This window comes from Dama dama, chromosome 8 (assembly GCF_033118175.1).
Source record: "Dama dama isolate Ldn47 chromosome 8, ASM3311817v1, whole genome shotgun sequence".
Taxonomy (NCBI): domain Eukaryota; kingdom Metazoa; phylum Chordata; class Mammalia; order Artiodactyla; family Cervidae; genus Dama; species Dama dama.
In genome coordinates, this window is record NC_083688.1 from 10,613,806 (window position 1) to 10,634,803 (window position 20,998).

The 20,998-nt window shown below is 35.7% G+C and overlaps 1 protein-coding gene across 4 annotated transcripts in view; it reads right to left on the reverse strand.

Moving 5' to 3' along the window:
• The window catches only part of EYA3 (EYA transcriptional coactivator and phosphatase 3), an 88,836-nt gene that overhangs the window by 58,313 nt on the left and 9,525 nt on the right, over positions 1 to 20,998 (reverse strand). The window contains exons 1-3 of one of the 4 annotated variants that reach the window (XM_061148348.1): positions 15,799 to 15,891; positions 9,207 to 9,307; positions 176 to 219 (exon numbers count right to left, since the gene is read on the reverse strand). In XM_061148348.1, the coding sequence (XP_061004331.1) occupies positions 176 to 219; positions 9,207 to 9,307; positions 15,799 to 15,817 (164 nt within the window). In that variant the 5' untranslated portion in view covers positions 15,818 to 15,891. Of the gene's footprint in view, positions 1 to 175; positions 220 to 9,206; positions 9,308 to 15,798; positions 15,896 to 20,998 lie in introns of those variants that run through there. The other 3 variants (XM_061148350.1, XM_061148351.1, XM_061148349.1) reach the window with 3 other exon arrangements.

Genomic DNA, 20,998 nt, shown 5'->3' on the forward strand with positions numbered 1-20,998 from the left:
TAAGGACAAAGTTTTAGAGGATAATTTTCACCTTAAATCAAATAATTTCGAAACATAAAAACTGATGCTAAAAATCAAAATGAGAGTAAGTCAATCCAAATCATGTCCATATACTGATCAGCAGGTAAAAACAAATTGTAAGTAGGTCATTAAAAAGAAATTCAACTTTGTATACCTTAAAGTTTGCTCTCCCGATTCCTGCATCTTGGCTTTCTTCACCTGTAAAATAAATATACAAAAGCATCAATGTCATGATCTGTTTTTAAAATCATCTAGCTGCTCAAATAGCAGCCTCAGATTAACTAATAAATTACAGGGTAACTGTTTCCTTTTGTCTTGCTTAGACTTATATTTATTTCATTAACCTCTGATATATTTGAGAGTTAAAGATGGGCTTGTTTTTCTTTTTAATGAAAACAGTGTTTTCTAAACTCAAGGCAAAATAAAAGGTTTACCAGGATTTTTACTCAACACAGAATGTTTACCAGGATAAGGTATCCAATCTTGAAATCAAATTGGGTTACTTTTACGAGACACATAAATATATTTTCAAACAGTAAGTATGGCAATTTTGCAAACATCTAACCATTTATTTAATAGAAATATCTTTTACTTACATGCCAAAAATAAAAATAAATTCCTATCAGGTTACCAGTAATTTAAAAAATATGCTTCACACTATTCTGTTTTTTCCCATATTTTCATCTTCTCTAAATCCTTCTAAGGTAAAAGCATTTCCATTGAAACAGTTTAAGAAGTCACAAATGGAAGATCTATGGTTAACATTACTAATGATTTTCCCTGTTGTTGTTGTTGTTTTAAATACTACAAAGAATCTGATTGTAGGGTTTTTGAATTAGAATAACTAGTTACAGAAGTAAGTTTAGTGTGCTTAGCCATACGCATTATGAATACTTAAAAAGTATTTCAAGCTCGCAAAGTACAAAGAGTACCACCAACCCATTATAAGTAGTTAGGTATGCAGAGAGGCAGAAACTCTGCTGAACAATGTTTTTTAGGCCATGCTGTGCAACATGCAGGATCTTAGTTTCCCCATGAAGGACTGAACCTGTGCCCCCTGCACTGGGAGTCTTAACCACCGGACCGCCAGGGAAGTCCCTGCTAATAAACAATTTCAAACAAACATATTCGGTGGGAATATAGCTATTAAATATGATTAAATTTAAAATTTCAAAATAAATAATAAATACAACATAAATCCCAGGTCCATTCAATTTCTCATGGACATCTATTCCTCATGAGAAAACACGACAAAATAAAAAGAACCAAATACTCTTGGATCCTTGCTTACGACTATCAACTGACATTATATAATGCTGCCTTAACTTTCATAGGTGCCAAAAAAGATAAAATTAATAAGAGGTATTAAAATATCCTCTAAGTTTACAAACAAAATTACAAAAGTATATGAAAAAAAAAGAAAACAAAAACAAAACCCTTGAGGTAGGTAAACCCTTAGTAAATATATTAAATTCAAAAGTCATAAAGGAGAAAATAAGTTTGATTTTACAAAAATTCGAAACTTCCATATGATAAAAGATATCATAAACCAACCAGGAGGTAAAGGGATTACGTGACGGTATATACACTGTGACGAAAGAATTTAACTGTATTACCAATACACGACAAAACCTCAATGAAAGGTATGGGAGAAAAATACACTCATGCAATAATGCTGGAAAACTGTTTTGACCGGAAACTGCAAGGCTTAAGACAAGAAAAATTCAACTTAATACAGGCTATTAGAAAATGTGCTGTCTTTCCCACCTGAAGAAGACAGTATTTACACAATGCCAGATAATAAAGTAATTTTCCAATAGTGGTGATGAATTTATGCTTAGCTCACCCAAAGACTCTCTTTGCAGTCAAAGAAATGAATTTAAAACAGTCTATAGTTTACAACAGTAACCCATACAAAGAAAACCAGAGCAATGAAGAATCTAACTTATCACAGTCTTCATTTTATTAGAGCAAAAGAGTAACAAATTTAGCTAGAAAACGCAAAAAAAAAAAGCCCTGGAGCAAAATTTTAAAATATATTCATAATGGCCTTTCAAGGAAGAACTATGTTTTTTCATTTGTTATCTACTACAGTGCCAACTCAGTAGAGTATATACACACAAACAGAAACAGAGAAAATGAACCTAAAGACATGTCTACCAAACAAAGAAGTCAGGGGGTGGAAAATGTGCTCCCAGCTAATTCTGTACCTTTCATGACCCACTGTTTCTCTTGATTTGGGCAATTCCGTCCTCCTGTAAGTCAGGGATAGGAAACATGGTATCTTGGTATAGAGGCATTAAACTAACTTAAAGGATACAGATTTCATTGGATTACAAAAGGATGCGTTCAAATAATACAATCCAGAAATGGACAAAAAGTGAAACAGTGCAGGTACTTTGGAAAACAGTCTAGCAGTTTCTCAAACAGTTAAACATAAAGCTGCCATATAATCCAGCCATTCCATTCCTGACTATATAACCAAAGAGAAATGAAAACATATATCCATACAAAGGCCTGGACATGAATGTTCATATCAGCATTATTCAAAACAGCAAAAAAGGGGAAACCCAGTGTCATGAATAGATGAATTGATAAACACAATAATGACAAATAAAATGATGAATGATAAAATAAATCCATATAACAAAACATTCCACAATAAAAGGGAATGAGGTATCAATACTTGTGCATGCTAATACAGGTAAACTTTGAAAAGATTATGCTAAGTGAAAGGAGCCAGTCACAAAGGACCACATACTATATAATTCCATTTATATGAAATACTCACAAAAGGTCAACAGGAGAGTAAATTAGTAGTTGCCTAGGATTGGGGTGAGGGCAGAATTGAGGGGTGACTGCTAATGGGTACAGTTTCTTTCTGGAGTGATGAAATGTTCTAAGATCAACTCTGGTGACAGCAGCAAAACTCTGTGAATATCCTAAAAACCATCCAATCGGATACTTTAAAATGGATGTGAATTACATCTCAATAAATAGAGCTGTCATTTAAAAAATGACATAATCTTATGGGCATGTTATAACTAAAGGTCACTAAAGGAAGATCTACTGACAAATTCATGAATCAGAGTTCTATTTGTGCCTTTGTTTAAAAACATAACAACAACAAAAAAAGTGAAGCTTTAAATATAGCAGAGCAAAGGAATACAAACAACACAACATATGAATTCAGAATATACAGGTTCAAGGTCAGTTCTGAGAGTTAATTCACTGTGTGTCTACCTCTCTGAAAATAAAACATGACTATCTACTTCAAAGACCTGCTCTGAAAATGAAATTGGTGAAGGGGAGTGGATAGGGAGAGAACAAATGAGAGCGAGCAGTTTATGAAAGAAAGTGATATACAATTGTTATACTAAGAAATACCACTTTCTAGATAAGAAAATTACATTACGCATCTCAAATGTCACTCCAGAATTATTCTGAGATGACTTACAAGTATATAATTATTATGCTTCTTAAGTTTTAACAAGAGGCTAAGTCATACTACAGCTTGGTAAACTGTAATCTTGGGAATAATAAACCCAACAAAAGTCTGCATGAAGTCTTAAAAGGGAAGACGTTTAAGTCAGAATTTATCCATCACTGTCCAACAAAGCATATCCTTCTCTTTAGTAGAAAGTTATACTGTATGTTCTAGTTGGGGAAAGAGTGTGATCATAACCTAATGAAATTACACACATAAAAAAAATATAATACTATTTTCTTTGATCACACTTACCAACAGACAGTGGCAATGTTAGTCGATCAGTTGTGTTCAACTCTGTGCAATCCATGGACTGCAGCCCGCCAGGGCTCTCTGTCCATTGAATTCTCCAGGAGAGAATACTGGAGTGGGTTGCGATTCCCTTCTCCAGGGGATCTTCCCAACCCAGGGTTCAAACCTAGGTCTCCTACACTGCAGATTTTTTACCATCTGAGCCATCAGGGAAGCCCTTACCAATAGTCACCTAATTATTAATTTGACTTCCAGAACTTGACATAAGGAAATCAGCATATAGAGAGTGAGAATAAGCATTCCAAATTACTAGAAAGGTAAATACCCATGGCAGAGACAACTGCCTATTCCATCACTGCATACGGAACATGACTTGCAATGGGAGGCAAGACATGTGTCTTAAGTTCACAGGCTACCAGTTCAAAAGAGGTCACATCTGGATCTAGTAGAAACTAGTGAGTTTCAGATCCTGGACTTGATCTGGATGCAGCAATGGATGGTATTTGGGGTTGTTTCTCTTAAGAGAAATGTATAGGGAAAGGAGTTACATATTGCTTTTTAAATGAGAAAATGAAACAGGTGAACCAAAGAAAAGATTATGGTAGATTCACTTATAAATATTCACTAGTCTTTTTCCTCTCCCTGGGTACACAGGATGCTATAGACTGAATGTCTGTATTCCAACCCTCTCCCCCCCCCCCCACCACCAATTGATATTTTGGAATTTTATTCCCAGTATGAGAAAATGTGCAAGTGGGGCTTTTGGGATGGTAAGATTATGAGGGTGGAGCCCTTATGAATGCGATTAGTGCCCTTATAAAGGAGACTTCCTTTGCCCTTTCCACCATGTGAAGACACAGCAAAAATACAGCAGTCTATGAGGCAGGAAGCAGGCCCTTACCAGATACCAAATCACTTATATGTTTGGAATCTAAAACATGATACAAATGAATTTATCTATCAAACAGAAACAGACCCACAAACATAGAGAACAGACTTGTGGTTGCCAAGGGAGCGGGGAGTGGAAGAGGGGTGGACTGGGAGTTTGGGATGAGCAGACGCAAAGTATTATATATATGTATAACTGAATCACTTTGCAGTGCACCAGAAACTAATACAACATTATACACCAACCACACCACAATAAAATAAAATTTTAAAAAATCATGACTTTATCTTTATCAACTTGAGACAGAACCACTTTTTCCACTGAAGCTTCAGATCTCTACTACAGTCTGTGAAAATTTTCCTCAACATCTGACATTAACTCTTCTTATCCCAGTTAATGTTAACAGTTAATACATGTTCCACATTTTCTCTATTTGTCTATTTCACACCCATTAATCACAGGGCCAAACTAAGAGCCAAAGTTGCTTACATCTTCCCCTGCAATCCAGAGTCTACATTTTGAACCATATTCTGAACTATATTCCCCTGCTCTAAATAAACCCAGGGCCAGATACCTAGTGATAAGTTTCTGTATCTCAAACCTCCAATCCTAAGGAAACAATTACCCTGCCTTACCTTGCCTAAAGAAACCTCAATTAAGGCAGTGGCCTATGCATTCCCCTACACTACATTCCAGGATTGCTCTGTGTGTCTCTGCCTCCTGAATGACACTGGTGCTCTCCCTGTGGCCCTGTGTGGCATGCTGTGTCTCTTATTTCTAAGAGAATTGTAACAGAAAACTTCTCTTTCAATGGCACTGACCTCTTTGTGTTGTCACTCAGTCACCTTTATAAATTAAGACCCAGGTTCAGTTCAGTTCAGTTCAGTCACTCAGCCGTGTCCAACTCTTTGCGACCCCATGAATTGCAGCATGCCAGGCCTCCCTATCCATCACCAGCTCCCGGAGTCTACCCAAACCCATGTTCATCGAGTCGGTGATGCCATCCAGCCATCTCATCCTCTGTTGTCCCCTTCTCCTCCTGCCCTCAATCCCTCCCAGCATCAGGGTCTTTTCCAATGAGTCAACTCTTCACATGAGGTGGCCAAAGTTTCAGCTTCAATATCAGTCCTTTCAATGAACACCCAGGACTGATCTCCTTTAGGATGGACTGGCTGGATCTTCTTGCAGTCCAAGGGACTCTCAAGAGTCTTCTCCAACACCACAGTTCAAAAGTTCAAAAAGACCCAGGTACAAACCAATTAAAAAAAAAAAAGATGTCTCATGACAATCATCATTTACAGTCAGCAGAAAATTTTTACTTTTTTTAATTTAAAAAAAATTTTTGGCCACGCCATATGGCTTGTGAGATCTTAGTCACCCACCAGGTATCACACCGATGTCCCTGTTAGTGGAAGCGGAGATTCCCAGCCACTGGACCACCAGGAAATTCCCAGAAAATCTGCTTTTAAACCACTTTAATTTCTCACCTCTCTCTGAAATAACAATCAGGTTTTGCATGTCATGTTATGGAAACTGAGTAGAATGACAAGGAAATGAAGCAGAGGGGGAAAAATGACTCACCAACAGGTCAGCTTCACAAGTCTCACTACCTTAAACAGGTAAGGAGCAACTAATAATACTCATTTCATCAGTATGTCAACATTTACATAAGCCTTTTGAAACTATGACCAGACGTTTGTCTTACAACATTAAAAACTCAATGACACAATCTTCCTTGGTACATTCAGTGTCTCTAATTCAGCTATTTGTTCATATAGTATATATCTTTGATACATCACTGAGGATGATTTTTAACCCTACCATTTCCCTGATTATTAATGTTCCACCAGGGATAGGGGAATGACATTTTAAATGTCTCAAAAGGTCATTTTACCAACTGCCTAGGTCTTCCTAGCTTTATACTTAAATGAGGGGACTAAAAGAGTTAATAGCAAAGGAATCACTGATATGCATGTCTCAACATAAAGTAAAATACTTAAAATATATTAGAGGACTTTATCATTTAAATGGAAGCAGATGACCATCTTTCATTGATGTAGAGAATACATCTAGAACATGAAAAACATACTCTTATCTGCTTTCAAAATTCAAAGTTTTTTAGGCTGGACTTTTACTGAGAGGTAAAAATGTACCACTCACTATTCTCTTTAAATAAAATGCAAGAGGCTTATTCAGGAGAGCAAACTGAATCAGTATTTATCTTATTTCAGAAAAAGAAGCTCAAGTAAAAGAAAAAGATTCCTTAACAGAAAAGTATTTTAAGAGAATGATTACTATTGTCTTCCTTTTTTAAATGCTATGGATTTAAAAAAAAAAAAACCACAACACTTAAAAAGACCAAAAGAAGAAAAAAGAAACCATGGTAAGGCAATAAATCTGTAGCACCCAAGTACATTTAAAATTATTTTATTTATGTTAAATATTTAAAAGAAATTAAGAATTCAACTTATTCTCGAGGGTCTTATCTATTTTAAAGAATTAGCTAAAGACATACAGATGGCTAACAAACACACGAAAAGATGCTCAACATCGCTCATTATCAGAGAAATGCAAATCAAAACCTCAATAAGGTACCATTACACGCCAGTCAGGATGGCTGCTATCCAAAAGTCTACAAGCAATAAATGCTGGAGAGGGTGTGGAGAAAAGGGGACCCTCTTACACTGTTGGTGTGAATGCAAACTAGTACAGCCACTATGGAGAACAGTGTGGAGATTCCTTAAAAAACTGGAAATAGAACTGCCATATGACCCAGCAATCCCACTCCTAGGCATAAACACCAAGGAAACCAGATCTGAAAGAGACACATGTACCCCAATATTCATCACAGCACTATTTATAATAGCCAGGACATGGAAGCAACCTAGATGCCCATCAACAGACGAATGGATAAGGAAGCTGTGGTACATATACACTATGGAATATTACTCAGCCATTAAAAAGAATTCATTTGAATCAGTTCTAATGAGATGGATGAAACTGGAGCCCATTATACAGAGTGAAGTAAGCCAGAAAGATAAACACCAATACAGTATACTAACACATATATATGGAATTTAAAAAGATGGTAATGATAACCCTATATGCAAAACAGGAAAAGAGACACAGATGTACAGAACAGACTTTAGATTCTGTGGGAGAAGGCAAGGGTGGGATGTTCTGACAGAACAGCATTGAAACAAGTATACTATCAAGGGTGAAACAGATCACCAGCCCAAGTTGGATGCATGAGACAAGTGCTCATGGCTGGTGCACTGGGAAGACCCAGAGGGATGGGATGGAGAGGGAGGCGGGAGGGGGGATCGGGATGGGGGACACATATAAATTCAGGGCTGATTCATGTCAATGTATGGCAAAAACCACTACAATATTGTAAAGTAATTAGCCTCCAACTAATAAAAATAAATGAAAAAAAAAAAAAAGAATTAGCCAGTGGTCAAATTAGATTTTCTTCAACTATTACTACTTAAAAAAATTTAGTCAGGGAAATTTAGGCAAAAATAAAACTAGATTTTCTAGCAGAAATGGTATATACTGTTTGGTAAATGTCCTCTTTTATTTTCTAAAAAAGAATATCATTGCTTTAAAAACGACAACAATTTATTTTATATTGGAGTATAGCCGATCAACAATGCTGTGATAGTTTCACGTGGACAACAAAGGGACTCAGCCACACATATAGATATATCCATTCTTCCCCAAACTCCCCTCCCATCTAACATTGAGCACAGTTCCCTGAGTTATACAGTAGAACTTGTTGGTTATCCATTTTAAATATAACAGTGTACACATGTCCATCCCAAACTCCCTAACTATCCCTTCACCCCATCCTTCCCGACAGGCAACCGTAAGTTCCTTTTCTAAGACTGTGAGTCTGTTTTGTTTTATAAATAAGTTAATTTGTATTATTTCTTTTTAGATTTTACATATAAGGGATGTCGGGGCTTCCCCGGTGGTGCTAGTGGTAAAGAATTCGCCTGCCAAAGCAGGAGACATAAGAGATGTGGGTTCGATCTCTGGGTCGAGAGGATCCGCTGGAAGACATGACAACTCCACTCCAGTATTCTTGCCTGGAGAATCCCATGGACAGAGGAGCCTGACAGGCTACAGTCTGCAGAGTCCCAAAGAGTCAGACTTGACTGAAGCGACAGTCATGTTTTAGCAGCAGCAGCACAAAGGATGTCATACGATACTTCTCCTTTGTCCGACTCACTTCACTCAACTTGACAATTTCTAGGTCCATCCACGTTGCTGCAAATTAGCCACTGCTTTTTGAAAATGGCATTTCTAAATACAAGACTTCTTTTTTTTTTCAATACTTATTTTGTAAAGCTGAATTTTCTAATCAGACTCTTCGGCATTAAGTCAGCAAAATATAAATTTAAGAACACTGTTTTCTTAGAAGAATATTATTAAGGAGTCCTTTCCTCAATTTTATTTCTAACTTAGAATCTGTAGTGTAACTGAATAACAGTTAAAGTCTCTTAAAATTAGCCTTTCTACAATCAACTTTAAATTGTTAAAGGAAATACTTACTGGTTGCTCTGGTAAATCTTGCTCTTCTTCCATCAGGACCAATATTTCTTTATTACACTTTTGTGACTGGATTGCAAGTGTCCCCCAGCAGTCTTCACAATCTGTTTAAACAAGAACGGGGATTCAACACTTTATGTACTCTTAGAGCATTATCATTGAGGCCATCAGAGAATAATTTTTAAAATATTTTGCTACCTCAATCTTTCTACGTGAGCTCTAATCTCAAAATCTCAAATCTGCACGTGGCTTTTCAAACTTGACATGCTGCACCAAGTCAGGTAGGTTTACCCGACTTTATAATACCTTGCAAAAGCCAACACGTGGAACCACTTCTGCTGTACTTAAAACATGGTTACTATAGTGCCCAAGGCATTAAACACTTTACAACAGCCATGTAAATAAACTAAGACACAATTTTTTAAAAATTTGGGTTATATTAAAAATTTTAAACATTAGCCAAGCCAGTCAATAATTTATGATAACATCCAGCCTGCTTTAACATGGAATATTTACATAACTGCTAACACACACGGAATCACTTTAAATAGCAGGTAAACTGAAACATTGAGTAAATACTTTCACAACCAACTATCTGTATATATGTAATTAACATAAAGGAAAATTCAATTCTTTTGGATCTATTTTAATAATGCAAATAAATAAAGTGAAATACTGAATCACAGAATTAAGGAAAATAAAAATGAGAGCTAGGATCCATTTTATCCTGAAATAACGAGCTCCACTAAATGTACTGCTTAGTCAATTATTAAAGCAAAATCTTTAATTTCTCAGCCCCTGCTCTTCCTGTTCTAATTTTCAAACTAAAGAAGAAAAACAGGGACTCTAAGCCCCACATTTACTGGTGGGGAAAAAAAAAAGAAAGTGAAAGTGGCTCAGTCGTGTCCGACTCTTTGCGACCCCATGGACTATGCAGTCTATGGAATTCTCCAGGCCAGAATACTGGAGAGGGTAGCCTTTCCCTTCTCCAGGGGATCTTCCCAACCCAGGAATCAAACGGGGTCTCCTGCATTGCAGGCGGATTCTTTACCAACTGAGCTATCAGGGAAGCCCACACTTACTGGTAAGAACACCTTATTGGGTCCTACTGCCAGGAGACACAGAAAGATGTTAGAAAACTAAATAATTACAAAAACTAAAAATTCCCCATTTCTATTTAACAAAAATGAAAATAGTACTTCTCCAAAATACGTGATTGTTTTTGCTTTTAATTAAGGTCACACCTGTTTTCACTTTTTACCAACCACTTTAACCAACTTAACATACAAAGCTAAATAAAGCGAGTCAAGAATCTTGTTGCAGATGAAATGAATAAAAAGGGACTTGAAAAACTTCAATCGTGCCAGTTTGCCACCACTCCACTTCTACTGCTCTATCCTGGTACAACACAACATACTTTAGGGGCACACTCCAGAATGGGGAGAGAAAACAAATGTAAGGGATACAATCAGATGCACAACTATCCGACTCAGACACAGCTTTCCTCGCTGCCCTGATCTAAAATGTCGAAAGAAAAAAAAGTTTGAAGGTCAGAAGCACTTGATGCTCAATGCACTCACGTGTAGCTCATCCCACAGAGCCTCAAAAGCTAAGTGCTCAAACTACATGACGTAGATAACCAGTGCTGCAGAATTACAGCGCGCAATAACTAAAGCTCACAGGAGCCACCTCCCCTGCACTTGTTTTGCTCTACTCAGGAGAGCATAACCAATGTGACGTGCAACTGATTCACAATTATGAAAGATGAAACGTGTTAATGTTTTACCAGCTTATATCTGTTTTAGTTTTAAAATGAAATGTCTTGTCTCTATGGGATTTTTACAGAGCCAATGTACATAATGTACATATATGACTTTATCCCAAAGCAGGAAAATAGGACCAAATCATTAGAGAAATGTAATGCCTTTAAATACCTCATCTGTTAAAATTTTGTGTGACGAGCTCTTACCTAAACAAAAAGTAATAATATTCTATGTTTTACTTAATTGAAGGCTGTAACTGTAATGACTGAATCTCTAATCAGTAGATTCTCAGCAAAGGAGAGGAAAGGGATATTCTTTCTCTTGGAGGAAGGGTTCTAAATCTACTCCTGAGCAAGAAGAAGGGAAGAAAAATTGTTTAAAAAAAAAAAAAAGAGGGTACTCAGTAACATGTGCTTTCCTTATTTTATTTTAAAAATATGAACAATATTAAAGGAGAACACAGATCTCTTTTATAGATCAAAGGGCTCATGGATTTTAAAAGAGACACTACTCTTAATAGCAGGGAAATAGATTCTTAAGCCATACAAAACTAAATGGTAAAATCTTGAATTTTGTTTTTTAGAAATATAGTAACACTGCAGTGATTTTACAACAGAAAGGGAATAGCTTTCTAGTTTTCTTGAGACAAATTTATGGCAGTTACAAGAAAACTTTCGTTAAGAGTAAAACTGGAAGACAATCCTTTCTACCTCTACTTTTTTCTTTGAAAAGAAGTACCCTTGGTTGTTTCCATCTTAAAAATTACCTTTATCTTTTTCATTTTTCAACTGAGAAAAATAAAAGGGTCATAGATAATTTTTACATTTGAAAAAAACTTTAAAAATCAAGTAATCAATGAACACCAATAATTTTTATAATTTTACAATTAGCAAAAAAAGCAAACTACAAAGGATGCATATGACTTAGTGCTGCAAAATTTCTGGGATTCTGCTGGCATGTGATATATGTGAAGTCTGTACACATACACTCTGGTACACTTGTATATAGAATATATTAATAATGACTATAACATGTGTGATTCCATCACAACATGCATGTAAAGATACTGAGATGTGCTGTGGTTAGTTGCTCAGTCGTGTCCAACTCTTTGTGAACCCATGGACTGTAGCCTGCCAGGCTCCTCTGTCCATGGGGATTCTCCAGGCAAGAACACTGGAGTGGGTAGCCTATCCCTTCTCCAGGGGATCTTCCCGAACCAGGAATTGAAGCGGGGTCTCCTGCATTGAAGGCGGATTCTTTACCAGCTGAGCTACCAGAGAAGCCCCATGTAAGATACTTTCCATCAATATAGTATTCTTCCTTCTTTCCAATAATTTGTTAAATACCTGAATTATACTAAATCAAAGAACACAAGTATTTATCATGTTCCTAGCATTTATCAATGTGCTAATAAAACTTTTAATATTAAGACCTTACATCATTTTCTACAAGTGGCACATGCTTAAAATAGAAAGTCACATTTTCTAACCACCAAACGAAAGTGTTGTATAACACAGACAAGGTGCTCTAGTACTTGATAATAATAAAAGTACAGAATTACCATACAAATTTTAGTTTTCTTACTTTCGTGTACTGGATCTGAAGTTTAACTGCATATTTTGCTTGTCTTTTTGTTTTGGGGTGTTTCTTTTAACCATTAATATAACCTGTTATTATTTTACATTCAATGAGATTCATCTTTTTTTTTTTTTTAGATTCATCTTTTTAAATTCAGTTCAGTGTAGTTGCTCAGTTGTGTCCGACTCTTTCCAAACCATGGAAGACTATAGCATGCCAGGCTTCCCTGTTCAACACCAACTCCCAGAGCTTGCTCAAATTCATATCCATTGAGTCAGTGATGCTATCCAACCATCTCATCTTTTGAAATATCCAATATCTTCTGAATTAAAATATCTAATAATATACAATGGCTTGACATAGAAGTGGAAAGCAGTTTCTTAACATAGTGTAAATGAATGTAATTACAACTTACTCAAACAGCCAAACAAAACATACCCTGAGTGCATTTTCTGTTTTAAGTACTTTCAAGGCATTTGGATAGTAACAGCTTTTCATAATTTTCCAGTTTCAATTCTTACTACTGACTTTTAACTAAACCCCTTTACCATCATTTTTGGAGAGAGTTTATATCCACATGCCTTCATGGGCAGAAATCTGGAAAAACTAAAACTAAAGGTGGTGCCAGTGGTAAAGAACCTACCTGCAAATTCAGGAGATGTAAGAGACATAGGTTTGACCCCTGGGTTGGGAAGATCCCCTGGAGGAGAAAAGGCTACCAAAGTTTCCCCAGGGAAAATGAACAGCCTGCTTCCCAAAATTAAATAAATCTCAGCAATAATAGTTATAAGCAGCAGCAGGCTGAAGAAGTTATCAAGCAGCTGGTATCAAGAAGTAGGTAATTGGCAAATGTTTACTATGCTGTCCTCAAATATAATTACACATATACACTGAAGAATGAAAACAAATAGCAAAATACCCTCTACTATGTGGCCTGAAGAAAACTGCTTTAAGTACTATTATTCAACAGTAACTGAAATCTTCTAAAGGGATCTATCAATTAATTTAGAAACAAGTGTCCTAACACCCGAAGTACCAACATAAAGCTTAAAGATATCTCTTCAAATTAAATTCTAATTTATAAACTAGGAGGCCTCATAAAACAAAATCAGAAAAGATGTAACAAAAATGGCTCAAAACAAGAAAACGTATCAACAGTCTCTTGCAGAACAATACTTAGTAGTAAGTGTCGGTGGGATGATACTAAATGCTAATTTGGGTATCATAATCTATAGAATCTATACAGGATGTTTCAAATAAGTAAACAAAGGTTTATTCTAATATGTGCAAACTTCTTACTGAAAATTAGACAAAAATAATGATGAGTACCTTGGAGGAGAATAACAAAGGCAATTAAGGAAGATCAGTCCTACACCAGTCTTGAAAACCAACTATAGTGGGAAGGATAAGAGACCTATCGATTACTGAGCATGTAAAACCCACTACATATTTTTACAACTGTTGTCTTACTTAATTTTATCTCCACAACCATCTTAAAACACAATTGGTATCATCTTCATATCCCCTATGGACAGGGCAAGTGGAATTCAGAAATTTAAACAATCTACTTGAGGTTAATAGCAATCATGTTTCAGCTTAAGGTAGAACTCTATCAAATAAGGATAGTAGAGGATAGTGGTGAGGGATGGCTGTGCAACATTGTAAATGTACTTAATGCTATGGAATGATATACAGAAAATGGTCAAAATTATTAATTTTGTTATGTATACTTACCACAATTAAAAAAAAAATACAAGAAGATCCACAAGACTAGAAAGACCAAAATAATTATCAAATTTCAAAAGTGCTTAAAGTGCAGAAAATCCTTATTTAAATATTGTCAGAAAAACTGAGGATAATGTGGAGAAAAACATATCCACACCATACATTATGAGAACTAAGCATTCAAATAATACTGGAGAAAACAGAATAGACTATTTATCTCATCTGTGGGAAAGATATTAAATTTGGGTCAATAAAAGAAAGCATAAGAAACAAATCAACAGATCTGGTTTTGTAAAACATACCTTAACGCAATGAAAAATAACAACTAAGAGTAAAAGGATATAAACAAATGGAAGCAATACCTGCAATAATTATGACAGATAAAACTTAAATGTCTACAACATTTACCCATCTTCTATTATGGGGCAAAAGGATACAGACAGTTTAAGTAACAACAAAGATCAAATCAGCACTCAGGGAAAAAAGATTCTCACTACTAACTGAATAAATTTTAATATTTTAAAAATACCACTTCACACATACTAAACTACAAAAATTAATCTAAACAACAAAACCTAAAGTTATCTGAGACCTAAGAAGAAAAGAAATATTCAGGCCCTTGCTGTAAAACTGTATGTATCTTCAGACTGCTCTCTGGTTAGAGTATAAAAGATGTCATGAAATTGCCCATGGTCTGATTAATTTTTCTTGGATTTTCCCCCCCAAAATTAAATACAGGGGTAAAAAGCTAAATCTGTTTTAAAAATTAAGTGTTTCTTGCTCACAGAAATGAAAAATTAGAAACAATCAACATGTGGAGAGATTTACCTAAGCTGTAATTCTACATTCTGTATTCAATGAAATTATGAATTTTTCTTTAAGCTGTGCCAAGCGGCATGTGGATCTTGTAAGTTCCCTGACTGGGAATCAAACACACCCCCCTGCAGTGGAAGGGTAGAGTCTTAACCAACGGACCACCAAGGATTTTGCTGTAACCTATTTCAATACATGTCCATTTAAAAGGTGGAAAAAAAAGGTTAAGATTTTACACTCATTATAGCTTATAATAATAGTTTAATAAGACTCAAAAGCAGATACAAAGGGATACAATTTGGATGTCTTAAGGTTTGTACGTGCGTGCATGCCTGCTTAGTTGCTCAGTCGTGTCTGACTCTGCAACCCCATGAACTGTAGCCCGCCAGGCTCCTCTGTCCATGGAATTTTCCAGGCAAGAATACTGGAGCTGGTTGTCATTTGCTACTCCAGGGGATCTTCCCGACCCGGGGACTGAACCCATATCTCTTGCATCTCTTGCACTGGCAGGTGGATTTTTTAACCACTGTGCCACCTGGGAAGCCCAGAGGGTAGCATCCTTCTTCATAAAAGCACTTATTAAACATTTAATTTAAAATTTTTTAACACTGTGCTAAGCACTGTATCAAGAAAATTAATAGATTATACAGAATGATACTAGATAATCAGAAATTTTTGTCATTAGAAAAATGTGACTTTTCTAACTTAGTAAATACCTTTTTGGTTTTTTTGCATGTATTTCTTTCTTTGGAACTCCCTTTTTTTCTATTTCCTGGATACAGCCTTAGAATTCTTTCTCAACATAAAATATTCATTGAATATCTGAAACCAGAAGAAAAATACTGAAGTAGAATACAGGATAGAATATGCTGGTATTTAAGACATATTCTGAAAGAAATCATAATTACTTAGGGTGTTTTGCCTGCTTTCAAAAATTCATGTCAGTGTTGAAAATGCCATTTAACTAAACACTAAAATGTATATATCAAACAGAGTAAAAATACAAATTAATTGAACCAGTAAAAGCTGTTAATGTTAACTTCAAGCAACAAAGTAAACAAGAGTAAATTTTAGGAATTTACTCTTTTCCTGGATAAAGACTCTTAACTGAAATAATTTTCTCAGAGGCTATTATATTTTGGTTGTTCTAAAATGAAGGAATTGAATCTAAACAGGCCAGCAGTCTCAAACTCTGGAATCTTCTCTGAATGCAATTTGAAAAGGATGATACACAAATTAAACTTAAATCACTAAAAGAAAAGTATATGCTTACCAAACAAACTTCAAGATAACATTATGAAAGTTTTAAAAAAAAAATCTAATTTAAATTGCATCAAACCACAAATTAATTTAAGGATGCGTTTACAATATTGAGTTCTGTCTAAAAACAGAGTATATATTTCCAGTTACTTAATATTTTTTTAGTCTCTTAGCAGATCCTCTACATTTCTTTGTGCTGGCATTTTGTCTTTTTGCTTTGTTATATTTTTCATTATATTTTCTAAAGAAATTACTTTTTACATATAGGGAAGTTGTTAATATTGGTACATTAATTTTGTAATCTCCCATGTTACCAAGGTCTCTTATTGTTTCAAACAATGAGAATAGTAAGATGGTTGATTCTTGAGTTTCATGTATATATTTTCCCCATCTGCATAAAAATAGTTCTTCCTCTTTCCCCAATATTAACCTCTCTATTTCTTCTGCCTGCCTAATAATATTCTTACACCTCCACTATAATACTGAGTAACAGTGCTAACTGTTGAGCATTCTTTTTCTGTTCCTCAACTTAGTAAGAACACATCTTGCATACCACTACTAAGCATGACACTGGTGAAGTGATTTTCTGCCATCCACGAAAATGACCGTGTGGTTTTTCTCTTTACTATTAATATAGTGTTACTAGATTTCTGAATATTGAACTGCATAATGCACTTAGTTCAGAGATGAACCTCTTGCATTGTAGAGTATTATTTTAACGTACTGCTGAATCTGTTTTCTGGTACTGAATCCATGATGTTCAATAACTATCTCTAATTTGAGAGGGGAAAGGCTATTTGCACAGGGTGAGTTCCCATTCAGGTCAAATACAGTCTTGCAAATGAGGTCTTTCAAGGAACCACCAGAAGGTCAAATAATAATGTTTCTCTGGGAACAGGGCTTTGAAGGAGCTCCATTCTTGTCCTGCCCCTTCCAGTGGCTTCCAGGCTGCTAGTTTTCACCATGACTGTGGGCTGTTGATTTCCAAGGCTGGAGCTAGAGAGAGAATGGGAACAATGCAAGCTAAAATGCTACAAAGTTCACTGCTTTTGCTGAGATTCAGCCATTTTTCTTGACTAAACATTCAGATTGCTGCAAGCCTGTAGTTAATTTTCAGAGTCCTGAAAGAGTTGACTATTTTTGCCAGTATCCTCATTGCTTTTATGGAAAATTTTCAGAGGTTCTTACTCTGCCATTATTGTTGATATCCTCTGCACTTGAACTCCACTCAATCTTTATATTTATTAATGTGCTATTCACCCTTTATGAATCTTAAAATTTCAATATTTCCTTATTTCCTCTGAAATTATGAATAATTCTTACCTTTAAAATCTATATTACATTATACTAAATTTAGTATTTTATATTAATATTACATTATACTAAATTCATACTGTTCACTATTTCCTTTAGTGCTGGATGCATTTGGTACCTCTCTTTCACAGTATTAATTTTCCGTAAGTGGTTGATAAATCTAGGTTATTATTAGTTCATATTTGTAGTTAGGAGTGTCAACTAAGCAGTTTTCTCTGAGTGGCTGAGAATCTTTGTTCATCTATTATCATATACAGGCTCTAGTTACATACATTGACGTCTAGTGACTATCAAAGAGGCAGGTAGGCAGTGTCTGCAGGTCACTTGCTTTCTGGATATGAATTTCTGCCTCTTCTGAATGTCATGTAAATTACCACGGATATATCTGGTCTCCCATGCCAGGACTCTACTTTAGAGAATACCTATCATAGTTTTATCTGGGCAAGAAACACTGGAATTAGCTACTCACTTTGCTTTTTGCTTCTACAGCTTTTGTTGTGGAAATCTACAGTTGCTTCAGACTGCTTGCTTCTTTCTAACCTCAAAATTCATTCATTCGTTTATAAAATAATTATTGAGTGTCTACGATAGTGCCAGGCACTAGTGTAGATGCCGGGAATGCAGTGATGGACCCAAAGTCCCCAGCCTCAAGGAATTTGTATTCTCACAGGAAGATAAACAAATGCATGAGGTAATATAATTTCACAAAGTAATAACTCTTTGGAAAATAAAGTAAAGTATAGAGCATGACTACAGGGGAGCTATTTCAGATTAAGTGTTAATTTCTCTGAAGTGGTAACATTTAAGCAAAGCAGGGAATAATGCAAAGCAGAAAGCTATAAAAAGACTAAAGGAGGGCTTTCAGAAGGCAACAAATGTAAAGAGAGTAAAAGGGTAACAACCTAGCACTTTTGAGAAATAGCAAAAAGGCTGACTTTTGCAAGTTGTAGGTGACAGGAAATGAGTCCTGAGAAGCAGGCAACTGGGGAGATGACACGCAGCCTTGTAACACATGATAAGCAGTTTGGGGAGGAGGTAACGGGTGCTTCAAGCAAGAGAATGATGTGATTTGATTTATATATGCCAAATGCCACTGGGAGAAGAGAGACTATAAAGTAAGCCCTCCCCGGGCAGATTGTTTTATATGTTTCGAAAGCATTTCTCTGGGTTTTATCCAGGAGACAAACACCAGATGCTCAAAATCAAGAGAAAAAAGCCAGGAAACTGATGAACCTCCAGGCCCCCTTCCATTCTGCATATTCTTTTACTCAGAGTCTGGTATATTTCTGAAACTTCTGCATATACTTTATGGCATGATTTCTTCTCCTATCAATCCAATTAGAAATTCACTAAAGTCTCACCAGCTGATGGCAACCTTTCTCAAGTACTACCTCGTAAAAAAAACTTATCTAACTTACCCATTAACACAACCACTGAAGAGTCCTCTGTACCCTGGAGTCCTGCTGAAGCAGACACAAATATCCAGCAGACCTATACTCACCTGTCCTTAAGGTTCCCTTTAAAGTAACCATAAGAGAGCCCTTCAGCTCTCACAATTTAGGCATCAGCACAAATCACATTTCTGTGGCCAAGAAAACTGGAAACGACACCTTCCCCGTGGCCTTTATGTGGACGTACAAAAGCCATCATCACATTGGTTAACTCCTGTAAATAAACAGCCCAGTCAACTGACTGTGGTAAAGCTGGTGAATTCTTCTGGCTACTTTACTGGGAGGCATGACTGACTAATGTATCATGGTATTGTCAGCTGAAGGAATATTTACAGTAACTTTACACTAAATACACTAATCAGAACTGAGAAAGAATTAAAAAAAAAAAAAAAACCACACACATTTAGGTTGTACCAAATTCTTAATAGGAAAAATATTTTATCAGGAATAGATTCTCTAAGAAAAATTGTTTTTACAATTTCTAACCTTACTTCTTGGAAAATCATCCTTTCAAGTTGTCTGTAAAATAATTTTTAATAAAAATTAACACAAACTTTTCCCCACAAGCTTCCAATAAAATTGGGAGATAGTATTCCACAGGAAAAATTCCAAAACCACAGTAGAAAGTATTGAGAAGGGATGAGATAATCTGAATTAGTGTCAAAGTGACCTTAATAATAATCCAACAGGTCTGCTACATTCCTTCCAACCCTCTTTGAATCTCTCTTCAGTAACATGTCATGTCATTCACAAAGCATGAATTTCTCTATGTGTGGAGATCCAGACTCCACAGAACTCTCAGCCTCAACACTTTATTTCTACCCTCCTTTAATCTAAAGTTAACATTTCTAAAAGAATCACATATTTTTCTATAGGTGCTATGGCCTGATCCATGGTATTCTTCAACATGAATGTTCTATAAATGTGTTGCTTCCAGGTATACAGAAAAATTTATACCTTATCCATTTTCTAAACTCAAAATCCTATATAGCATTCTATATATCTACCCATCACATCTATTAATCAGCTCTCCAGTATTCAAACAAAATTTACTACATATTGTATTAACAGAACTGAGTCTTTTGAAACATAAATCTTTAGCTGTCAGAACTATAAAATCTAGGTTCAGATCTTTTATTAATATTTTACTTCAAATTTATTTGCTCCTTCAAAAATCCATCAGCCCAAACATCATCACCCATAATGCCAATGTATCATCACCCAATCATTCAGTGGAGAGAGTAAAGAATAGTGAAGTAAGTTTTAACACTTGTTATTTTACCTTTTTCAACATAATTCACCTCCTTAAGAGGCAGATTTGGCAAGCTTGGAGCATGAACTCTGGAGTCTGACTGTGCGCGCTTAGTCACTTCAGTTGTGTCCGACTCTCTGCAACCCTATGGACCATGGCCTGCCAGGCTCCACTGTCCATGGGATTCTCTAGGCAAGAACACTGGAGTGGGTTGCCATTTCCTTCTCCATGGAGTCTGACTACTTATCTTTAAATCCCAGTTCTGGCACTGATGAGTGGTGTGGGAGCTTAGACAAGTTATTTAACTTTCCTGAGCCTCATTTACTTCATCTGTAAAATGGGAAAAATACTATGTCTTTCTCAAAAGCTTGTAATGGGTTCAAATGAGTTAATATCTGTAAAACTCTTAGAATAGTGTCTGGCACACAGTTAGCATAATGTAACTGTTAAAGAAAAACAGTTTTTTGTTTTTCTTTAACAGACTCAGGACAGAAAATTGGTCTTGAGTGAAAGTCAATTAATTACTAGTTCCTTAGTTTTTCAAAGGGCAAAATATTAATATTATTAAAGGTAAGGTCCATGTAACAAGCGATTCCTGTGAGACAGGGAACAGAATGGGTCTGCAGCTCATAACCTTTG